At 34.3% G+C, this 11,662-nt stretch overlaps 1 protein-coding gene across 6 annotated transcripts; it reads right to left on the bottom strand.

Annotated features, from left to right (window-relative positions):
* Nucleotides 1-501: 501 nt before the first annotated feature.
* On the bottom strand, nt 502-11,245 carry LOC124431407 (leukocyte tyrosine kinase receptor). 6 transcript variants are annotated; one of them, XM_046979298.1, is made up of 27 exons: nt 10,064-11,243; nt 9,339-9,641; nt 9,033-9,282; nt 8,537-8,949; nt 8,219-8,411; nt 8,003-8,130; nt 7,794-7,925; nt 7,552-7,707; nt 7,333-7,463; nt 7,100-7,266; nt 6,941-7,035; nt 6,643-6,741; nt 6,376-6,562; nt 6,149-6,296; nt 5,789-5,935; nt 5,567-5,729; nt 5,305-5,484; nt 4,808-5,053; nt 4,611-4,712; nt 4,337-4,532; nt 3,976-4,258; nt 3,591-3,883; nt 3,082-3,307; nt 2,858-2,974; nt 2,437-2,712; nt 1,787-2,230; nt 502-1,545 (listed from the first exon to the last, which is right to left on the bottom strand). In XM_046979298.1, exons 4-27 carry the CDS (start codon nt 8,898-8,900, stop codon nt 1,498-1,500), a joined length of 4,521 nt encoding a protein of 1,506 aa, XP_046835254.1. In that variant the 5' UTR covers nt 8,901-8,949; nt 9,033-9,282; nt 9,339-9,641; nt 10,064-11,243; the 3' UTR covers nt 502-1,497. The 6 variants fall into 6 exon arrangements, with proteins under 6 accessions (XP_046835254.1, XP_046835253.1, XP_046835255.1 ...); XM_046979297.1 differs by having other exon boundaries at nt 9,478-9,641; XM_046979299.1 differs by having other exon boundaries at nt 9,550-9,641.
* Nucleotides 11,246-11,662: the final 417 nt, after the last annotated feature.

Raw genomic sequence — 11,662 nt, 5'->3', positions numbered from 1 at the left:
AATCATCTTTGTTGTTATTTCAATTCCCTATTAGTTAATTTTTCTTCTTTTGTTGTTGTTGTCATATTATTATTATTACTATTATTATTATTCGTATTCTTATTGTTATTATTGTTATTTTTATTATTATTATTATTATTAATATTATTATTATTATTATTATTATTATTATTATTATTATTATTATTATTATTATTATTATTATTATTATTATTACTAGTAGTATTACTATTATCATTAGTATTATTTCGTCCTCTTTAACCGCTTATTATTATTATTTCGTTTTCCTGTTTTTTTTCTATAGAACATTCCTCGATACTTTTTTCATCGACATTATCATTACATCCATATGATTATAATTATCATTATCCCTATATCTATGATGGATATATGCATATTATTGAGATGACAAATATATGTAAAATATCGAATATTTGTCTTTGTAATTGTTAGGTAAAGTGAGGTTTTTATACCCTGGCACATTATTTGTATTCTCTATAATGGTAGAATTATCAAAATACCATTGTATATATTTCATGTTCAATGACAGATTGGAAAGTTTAAAATACATTTTTTCCTCGTGTAACTATAATTGTTTTCCGACGTTGTCGTTGCTATTTCATCTTTTACTGCTATTACTACTTCTATCACTATTACTACTATTACTTCTATCACTATTACTACTACTACTACTAATACTACTATTACTATTACTATTGCTACTGCTACTACAATTAATCCTATTAAACATTGCACAATTACTACACTATTTCTACTCTTATCATTACCAACTACCGCCGTTGTCGTTATTACAATCATTCCCATTGTCGTAGTCGTTGTGATTTCGCCCCCAGCGTTATAATTATTGTACAGTGATCCGTTGCAAGTCGGTATCTGACTTTTAAAAAAAGAAAGACGGAAAAGAAATCACTGTTGCGATGTGCAAAAGCAAGAGATTGTTTTTTAGAAAAATTCTCTCAATATTAGAAGCAGTCTATAATACGTTAGGTCTTATTTTATATCTTCATTGATTATTATTTAACTGGAAACGGTAACCGTTAATAAATAATGCGATTCAACCTGTACATATAATTGCACATATATACATATATCTGAGTATTTTTCTTTTCCTCTTGTACTTTTATAATTGTAATTACTTATGGACATTACGTTTTTGTCATTGTAATAATTTGTTTCTATACAATTTAATTGTTGTACATATAATACATATACATACATATGTATGTATATGTAATAACCTGCGAACAAATAAAAATGTTGGATCATTCGCAACGTTATTTATAAAAGCGTCTCCTGGGAATAAAATCTCGAAGACATCTCATCGGCGGATGTCCAAAGAATGGTCGATGATTCCGTCAATTTAAACGTGATCGCAGAAATCGTCGCTGATCTTTGCAGCTGCCTGCAAGTCCTCGCAGCGATTACCGCTACAGCAGTGTCTGGGGGGGAGTCCGGTCAGCCCCCGTCGTACAATTCTCAGCAAGAGCATTCTTCCTGCCTAGGTAACTCGTGTCCAAGAGAATCCTATACGCGTAAAAAATAAATGAAAAAATCGACGATGTTAACAATGTAAGAGTAGTTAGAGTATCGTGTATGAAGTTTCATCTGATTGGAGTCAAATATTATCCTCAATGTTAGACTCTAGATCATTTTCTTTCAATTGTACAATTTAGGTAGATACAACAGTAACAAAATATAAGTTAATTTATGATCAGATAAAACGAGCAAGATGTCCTAGATAGAAAATTTATGTATCTAAGTTTACCTTAGACAGCTCTATACTTCCAGGTGTGCTAGAACGTTGTGGTGGTGCAGAGAATGGTATTTTCTCATAATGAATCGTGCCGCGGTATAACGCGCTTGGATCCAAACTTAGAGCAGCCTTCAAAGCACTTTTTTTTAATATTCCATTGACGTTGTTAGCATTAGCATTGAGAACGATCCGACTAGGTGAACAGGTACGTGTGTTCGGTGTCGAATTGCTCGTCGTATCGGTCGAAGTATCAGCTGGTACGACAGCCATTGAATCAGAATTAGTGTCAGTCGTTGTAGTACTTTCATTCCCGTTTTTTCTATCAGCCGCTAAGTCTGTGCCGTCACTGTTTTCGCTGAAACGATCATCTTGATCCTCGGGAGGATCATTTCCGTTATCGGAACATTCCGAAATCTCCTTTTCCTCGACGTTCGTCTTCGTCGTTTTACGTTCGTGCTGAAATGAAATGAAATATGATAAAATAAAAAATAATTTATGCTATTGAGAAAAAATCGTAACAACTTCGAATGAAACCTTCTATTTTAATCAATTTCAAGATAAAAGATAAATAAATATAAAGAAAGATAAGAAAAAATTAAAGAACGAATCAAGAGAAATTTAGCAGAAAAGTGCTTACATTATCTAATTTCGCTCATATTTACCTCGGTTCTGTCGTTGCCATCGTTGTCAAGAACCGTACGAGCGTTTTCGAGATTATCTTCATTGTTCAGATTCTTTGGATTATCCTTATAGGAATTATTCTGTTCTGGTTCAATTCGTTGAATATCTCTCATTCGAGATATATTATCGTTCGTAGGTCCACTTTCGTATTTCTTTTGATGCATATAAGACATATTATTGGTGACTTGTTCAATGCGATAAGTCACTGGACGAAATTCTATGTCTCTTGGCTGCATATAACCATCAATCAACGCAGTCTATAAAGAAATCGATAGAATTTTGTATTTTTTTATTTATCTATCGATGTCTACCGATGACTATACATTTTTTGTTTAAACAAATTCTATATTAATTCTATATTAATATAGAATTAGTATATTAATTCTATATTAGTTAACTCACGTCCGAATGGACATTGATGCATTCTGTTTCAGGATCCGGTCTCATAATTGTTATTTCACGATCGCAAGCTGGTAAAATATCGTAATTTGGTGTTGGATGGTTTATTACGTCGGGATCCTAATGAATAGAAGAATCTTTAATTATTAAAAAAAAATTTATTTTGTTATAATTCATTTTTAATAATTTATTTGTTTAATTCCATTTCTCTTAGAAATATACTCTACCTGCAAGCAATAATCGATTCTTTCGGTGATGGTCGCAAAACTAGGTCGATCCTCCGGGCGTGGATGCCAACAACGCGTCATTATTCCATAAATTGGATCGGGACAACCGGCTGGCTTTTCCAAACGACCACCAGACGTTACCATTGACATTACCTCACGATTGGCACAGCCAGTGTATGGCATATACCCAAAAGACATAATTTCCCAAAGAAGAACGCCGAAAGCCCTTTAAATGAAAACCATCACATTATTTACTTTTTATATCTTTAAACTGCAGATAGTACAAACAATTACATCATTTAAACTAATAAAAGGATTAGAAGGATCATCTATCAAAATGATTCCGCAAAATTAATCACAAAAATCTAAAATCTTATATAAAATTGTATTTATAAGATACTTAGCTTTAGTCTAACTAAACAAAAGTAATTAATGAAAATATTAATAATAACAATAATGCATAATGAATGCTTGGAATAATAATCTTGAAAAATATTATCAAAACTTACCAGACGTCGGTTTTCGTAGTAAATATACCATCCAAAAAACTTTCTGGTGGCATCCATTTTATAGGTAACATAGCTTTACCGCCTTTCCTATAATAGTCACTTCTATAAATATCTCTAGCCATACCAAAATCTGCGATTTTTACTATACGACCAGATCCTTTGCAGGTGAGTAGACAATTTCGTGCAGCTATATCGCGATGTATGAAACGTGCCTCTTCCATGTATTTACAACCATTCGCAACATTGTAGCCACACATTATTAAATCATACATAGTTAGCGTAGTAGAACGATCCTGATGATAATAATTCATAAAGTTAATAAATAAATTGATTTTTCCCTTTTTTCTTTTTATTAAATGGACACATAAATTATATATTAACTCACCGATCTTGGTCTTTCTTCTCGAAGGAAATTTTTCAAATCACCACCAGCTAATAATTCTAATACAATATATCTTGGGTGGCTGTCAAAAGAGACTCCAATAAAATGTACTATATTGGGATGGCTGAATTTACTCATAATAAGAGCTTCCATCATGAAATCAGCTTCCGCTTGAGATGTCGTCAACGAGGGTAGAGTTTTAACAGCTACCGGATGCTCCTCGTTACATCTGTATTTGTATACTCCTTGAAAGACTTCGCCAAAAGCACCTTGCCCAAGTGGTCTACTTGGATACAGTATATAACAAATATACTTAATTACATCATCTTTTTGCCTCTCTTATTGGGTAAAATGAAATACTAACTTCACCAAAGAGATGTATTCACGTGGAATCTGAGGTAAATCCTTAAAACTATATAAATTCCCAGCAAATTCGTAATTTGGATTAAATTCGGTCATCATCGTGTCCGAGACAGCTCTCAATGCTGTTAGTTCCGTACCGTTTCCAAACATCACCTGTCGACGTTGTAAAAGAGTTTTTCGATTCTGATAGCGAATATCTACAGAATCAAATTTGTAGAAATTAGATATTATAACATATTAATTTCTATCTTTGAAAGAAAAGTCTAATCGCTTACAAAGTAGCGTGCCAAGTCCGATGAGAGCCACTAATAAAATTATGCTAGCGAATATCAACAAAATTATAAACAGTTGATGAGACACCTTTGGGTCAGTGGCCACTACAATAGACACGAGTTCCAGTTAGAAAATATTTATTTCTAATAATAACGATTACATATTAATAATAATTATTTATTAGCAACGCGTCACTTACTGATGCAGGATCTGGAATCATTGCTGAGAACCCAACCTGGTGGACACAGACACCTTGTTTCACTTAAATATTTATCGAGAGCAATGCAACGAAAATCGCATTTGCAACCACTTATAGCAGGTATTATATAAACTTCACCAGGTCCAGGATTCGCAGCAGGTTGAAAATAAACGTGTAATAAAGCGGTTGCAGCATAAGAATATCCACCTTCGCCATTACCGGATTCCTTAAGACCAGTACTACCTCCTGCATGGTATTAAAAATAAAATAGCGATATCTAATTAGAAACGATTTATATTTCCAAGAAATTGCTCCCAACCCGTTAATTCAAATGAGAATTAAGATTTGTTAAATACATAGATGAAAATACTGAATGAAAAAAATTTCAAATTTTGTCAAAAACGAAAATCGTTTCCATTAAATTCTGTTCAAATCTATATTTATAGCTTGAGGATCTTAAAAGGAATTTGCTAGTAAGGAGAAATATCGTGTTTTACCTATATAACCTCCACCTCCACCTCCTGTTAAACAACCACCACCACCTCCACCAAATCCACCATTACCGTAACCTTCTTTACCAGAACCACAGCCAGCACCACCTTTTCCTCCACGAGCCAAAGGAATTCCAGCAGCTACTCGGAACATACTATTCGAACTATTCCAACCACCACCAGGACCTGTTCGAATCAAATTTGTATCGTTATAGAAAATGAATATTTTTAGCATATTTAACTTAATATCATTTGTCAATTGCGATACCTGCGTTTTCAGTAATCGCTAAGCCAGAACTAGGTGATCTTTCTGATGGAGCAGCACCTTTTCCATGTTGTATACTATCATCCACTGATTGTCCTACACGTAATCCTAATCCACCGCCACCGGCAGCGATAAGCAATGGTTGCTGATCACCATTATTCTTAAGCTATAAAATAATATCAATTTTAATACGTAAGATTTTATCGCGTTTGGTCGTGTACTTACAGTGAAGATATAGGTAGCACCACCACCGCCACCTCCACCATCTTTTACCTCCATTTTTTTCACTTCGTGAAATATCGATGACATACCGCCTGTTTCTGATGGTCCATCAAATGGAGCTTGACATTCCTTTGTCTGCATTCCCAAATTCTAAAAATTGGTTAATAGTTTTTTGCAATTTTGTTTATATGAAAACACTTTATATGTATTTTTCTAATTATATTATATTTCAATTACATCGCTTGATCTTAATAAACAATGAATAACTTATTATTTGAGTTAAAATTCCTTTATCGATTAAATATTATGAAGGAATGAAAGATGAAATAATAAAAATAAAATAAATCCTTAATAAATGTTTACCTTAGGACATGCGTCAATTCCAGGCTGACCAACCATGAAATAAAGTTGATCACCCTTTACTAGCTCAACGACACCACGAACAAGTGAACCCAATGTACTTCCTGTACCGGAAGCACCTCGCCCACCACGTGCACCCATTCCAATTAAACTATTAGAAAAGAAAATATGATTGCGTGGATAAAGAAATTTATATTACCTATTTAACAATATACAGCAGAACTTCTTACGTATAATATCCACCACGTGGTGCAGTCCACCTCTGAATTCCATCTAGATTAAAAACAGGTAAATCTTCCTGAGAAGGTGCTGATGATTTTTCAATCAATTCGATGTCGGTTCTATTATTTTCCTCCATACATTGTTTTAGAGTTGGACCTATTCGGCCGGTAGCACCACAAGTAGTGATATGGATTACTAAACAAACATGAAAAAAATATTATACAAAAACGAAATGTGAAGTTATGTTTAATTCAAAATCATCTCTTCAATCGTACCCGTTTCATTAACGAAATCAATATGTGCTTCTGGTATTCTTTCAGACTCTATTATAGGATTATAATAATCAAAAGTTCCAACGACTTCTGGTGGTACTCCTAAACATAACATGTACGTTTAATGTAAATAATAAAAAAATAAAGAAAATAAAGAAGACATAGATACAGAATCGGCCAAAAATTTCTAAAAGACTTCAAAAATCAATTACTCTTTTTCAAAACTTTTTAAGCTAATTTTTATTCAAATTGTATAGCTACAAACTTAGAAACTTTTGGCCCATCATTATTTATAACTTACCTATACCAAAGCATTCTGGACTGAGAGAAATATCGTCAATAGCAATATCACCTTTCGAAGCATATCCTCTGCTTGCCTCAAATTGCAAAAAATATCTAGAATGTAAATATTAACTTATATCATGCTAATTTTAAGTCTTTCTATTCGTCTATTATATACCTATATCTGATCTCTGGAAGGGGAACTGTTTGGCTATACCAATCATCGCTTTTGTCACCGTAAGACCACCATAATAATTTAGAATTATTTTGATGTGGTTTCACTTGAACCAAGTATAATCCGAGAGAACCACTCTGTACACCATAACGATGGTAAAAGAATCGGATCTATAATAAAAAATAAATAAAAAATAGAATGAAGAATGAAGGTAAATACAAGCATTATATACCTACTTGACAGCTCTGATGATAAAAACTATTAGGATCACTACTGTAAGGTGGTGTTGGATTAAACAATGGACTCTCAAGTGTGCCTCGGCTACCATATTTTATTCCTTTCGCTGTATTCACATAAGCATATGTACCTAAAACAAAGCGATCGAATGATTAAGCATTTTTATAAAAATTCAAATTAATCTTACTATTTCGATAAATCAATGAAGAATATTGTACCCGTTATATTTCGATACGTATGATCGTAACTTGGTCCGGTTCTTTCGGTTGGTGTTGGACCACAATGAAGAGTCCAATTTAATGAACTTCCAGGAAGATTTGTCCAACCGCACCAACCATCTTCAAAATTACATCTTGAATTGGGTGGCATTTTGTCTAAAATTTATCATTAGATTATGGAATTACCTTTGAATCGAAAGAAAAAAAGAAAAAGCGATGAAAAAGAAATTTTTTTAACTCACCGCAATCGAGCCCTTCGTCTTCTGCATCGGCACAATCCTTCGTCAAATCACATATACGTGTTCTATTCAAGCAGGAACCATTGTTACAACGAAACATGTCGTCCGTGCAAACCGTAACATCCGGTGGAGATTCTATTAAAGAAATAAACATAACTACTCATTATTGGATTACGATTGCGATAGATACGAAATCGGCATTTTTTTATTACCTGGAAAACAATCGACCAATTGAATATTATCGACAGCTACACTTGAGTTCTTATAGGGCAAAAAGATCTCTAAATATAAACGAAAATGTTGTGCAATGGCACCAATGTTGAAACTGGTTATCTCCCACCTAAAGTGATATTTATTTCAATAACATAGATAATCAGTGTATTTAACTCTCAATCTCATTGATATATCAATAAAATTAATATTCTTACTTAGCATTATTATTTCCCATACGTTTAGTTGCGATATAGCTTTGACCATTCGTTTGTATAACAAAATTGAATTCCCCGTCTTTCATATTGACTTGATGCAATGCTAATAATAGATGACAATGTGATCCAGTGCGTGGTATAACTTCTGACATTAATTGGCCCCTGCCAAAACCCCGTAACCATAGAAAGTTTCCTTGAATAAAATAATCAGTTCCTTTTAGAGCTTACCTTTGATATATAGTAAATATATGAGTCTATAAACTTCACCGGGAATTTCAGAAAAATTTTAACTAATTTTGAATAAGTTAGTTTATTTACCTTTCTCCGACTTACTAATCTCCGCTGTAATTGTAAACTTTCTTGCCGTTGTCTTATTTAATCCTAGAGTATCGTTGAAAATCCAATCGCAGAAATTGTCGAAATCGCAACGGCCCAGAAGAGCCAATGGTTGTGCTTTACTATTCATGGCCGCTTGTAATTCCTTTAAACCACGTGGTAATCTCTTTTTCCACTCGTACCGATCACAGTAAGCACCAGTTATGCAACACAATGCTATAAAGACTCTCAGCAAAGAATATCTGTTACAGCCGACGCGTCTTTGACGTTGTTGTCGACTCCAGGTGGCTGGACTCACCGAATTAACAGTCGCGGTTCCCAGCTCGAACCGCCTGACTCTGATCATTACTCCGTGACTTCTTCCAGTGAACTATCCTCGAGTCCTTTACCGTATCCTATGATCATTGATCATTGTCAACGATTAATATTTAAATTCATTTGAGAAAAAGGAGATAAAGAAGAAAAAAATCATTTTTACCTTCGAGGATCACTCGCTGTTTTGTAAAACTTTTATTGAAACGCACGTGGCCATGATGCCACAAGCGACGCTTAAATCGTTCTTGGAAGACAACTCGATAAAGATATTGTCTTGATATTTCCAACGACTTGCTATTTGAACGTGTCACAGTCATTCGGACGTATTCAATGCTTTTACACATCACGTGTACTGCTTAGATTGCTACTACGTTTGTTTCTTATTATTAAGTTTCGATACGTCTTCTTCTTGCCTGCAATTGTCAAAAGTTGACGAAAAATGAAAAAGATAAATAGAGAAAAATAATACGTTTTTCTCAAAATCAATAATTCCTTCTCAAATATCTCGGATTTCATCTATTTTTGTAAGCAGCTTTTTAGCAACGTTTTATTCATAATTCTCGAAGCGTTTAACATGTTCGCACTTTCCTCGGGATTTAAGTACATACATCCGGACTGATCTTACTATCGGTGCCTGCCTCGGTAATAGAGAGGATACCACTCCGCAGCGATTGCCGTACCGGAAATTATGAAATATCGGCCAATCAGTTATGCCATTTCCGCCAATCATGGATTCATCTCCGGTAACAGCACTCCAGCAGCATACCGTTAACTTAAAGCATTCGAAATGATATTGCATCAGCTTAGTGACAAAAAAAGTGGAAACCGCTGATTATTATACTTTCCCTGATGATGATGATAATGATGATAATAATCGATAGTTATCGAAAATCAAAAAAATCAAAAATCGAGAAAGAAAATCTTGACGAGCACCGACAGCAATCAAACAGAATGATATTAGATATGAATATTTTCAATGCATTTTCATCGATCGTATAACTTGACTTTTGTTCGAAGTTGTCGATTGAAAGATTAAACGTTTGTATTGTGCACTTGTATTTTCATTGTTTTTTTTTCTTTTCTTTTGGCTCTTTTGTATTTCTTTACCTCGTAGAATGCAGGATAACAATAAAATTAATCTTTTGAGATGACTAATTATTACCGATCATGCTGCTTCAAATACTAGTTACTTACCTTTGTCAGGATAAAAATTCATCTCGTCTTCTTTCATCGATCGTAATATTGGCTCGTTAATGTAGCTAGTATCGATGATATATTCCCACTCGATTTAATAATAAATTATAAAAATGATAAATAAAGGAGGAAGTCAAAGATGGTACAGAAATTAGCCAAGACGAAAGCAAATCACGGCACAAAAGCACACATGCTCTCTTCTTATCTCATCCCTTGACGACATCGATTATTGTGAAATAAGTATAAAACGTAGAATTTCGAAGAAGCTTGATGAAAGGTCTATAAAAAGTCATTGAAAACGAATCGAGTTTGTCAATATTTCTTGCAAAGGTCACGTGACAACCTGGGAGAGAATGTCCTCCCTTGATGCTAACTGATTCAATCTCTAGTTCGAATGATACCATCCGGGACGACGATCCCGGCTATTATTTCACCATGAAACTTTCATCCCGATCAATAAACACCTTGCGTCTCCGCCATATTTTCTTATATCAATATATACCGCGTATAGTTATACAATATTTTATCGTCCGATCATCATTTCAATCTCAATATTCTATTTCTCGACAACGTTCGATAATTCAAACATTGAACGAATTTAACGGCAACGAGTAACTTTGAAAGATCTCTCTGTTCCAATATTTCGGATCTTTGAATATTCTATAATTACGGAATAAAGATATGCACTTAACACCAAATTTATCATATATACATATATATATATAACTTTTTTTAATAAAAACATTCTAAAGAGAAGCTAAAGAGAATTCTTAATGGACGGTTATTGAGAAGTCAAAATCATTAATTAACGATTAGGAACACTAGAAAATTGTTCACGCAAGTAGATTTTTGTTATTTCTCGTTCGTCAATAAAGTTCATTATTTTTATATAAATCACAGTATCCGTCGTGATCGTTACTCGTGGACCGAATTACGTATCTAGAAATATTGCGATAGTGTTGATCGATGAACACGTTCGTAGGGATTCACCCCGTGACGAGCGCACGTTTGAGCCCGACTAAAGCCTCGCCTTTGCCGCCTCGTCGTTGCAACGCGTCTTGCCGCGCTGCGTTCGGTCCAGACTCTCGCGTAAACGCGTCGCCATTCGAATGTGTGTGTGTGTGTCGAAAGCTTCCAAAAAAGCTTTATATCTAGGGAGCACTAGAGAAAGAGAGAGAAAGAGAGAGAGAAAGATAGAGAGAGAGAGAGAGAGAGAGAGAGAGAAAGAGGGAGTGAATGAGAGAGAGAGAGAGAGAGAGAGAGAGAGAAAGAGGGAGTGAATGAGAGAGAGAGAAAGAGAGAGAAAGAGCGAACATACGTATGTACGCACGTGTAGGGATGTGTGCGTGCGAAGGGTGCAAAAATAAGAGAGGGTAGAGGTAAACGAGAGGGAGCTCGGAAGGAAAGGGAAGCTGCGGAGGAAAGCGAAATAGGGGGATAAACCGAGCATGCTCGTCTCTCGACACTTCGACTCCACCCATACAAAAAGATCTGGACCACATCTGCGCTATATACATACATAATACAAAACGAATGAATTTCAAAAACAATAGTTTCATTTACCTTTCTATATAGGAATATAATTACGTGGATGATTGA

This window comes from Vespa crabro, chromosome 21, assembly GCF_910589235.1.
Source record: "Vespa crabro chromosome 21, iyVesCrab1.2, whole genome shotgun sequence".
Lineage (NCBI taxonomy): Eukaryota > Metazoa > Arthropoda > Insecta > Hymenoptera > Vespidae > Vespa > Vespa crabro.
The sequence above is the reverse complement of the archived record's forward strand: the minus strand, read 5'-3'. Positions and strand labels throughout refer to the sequence as shown.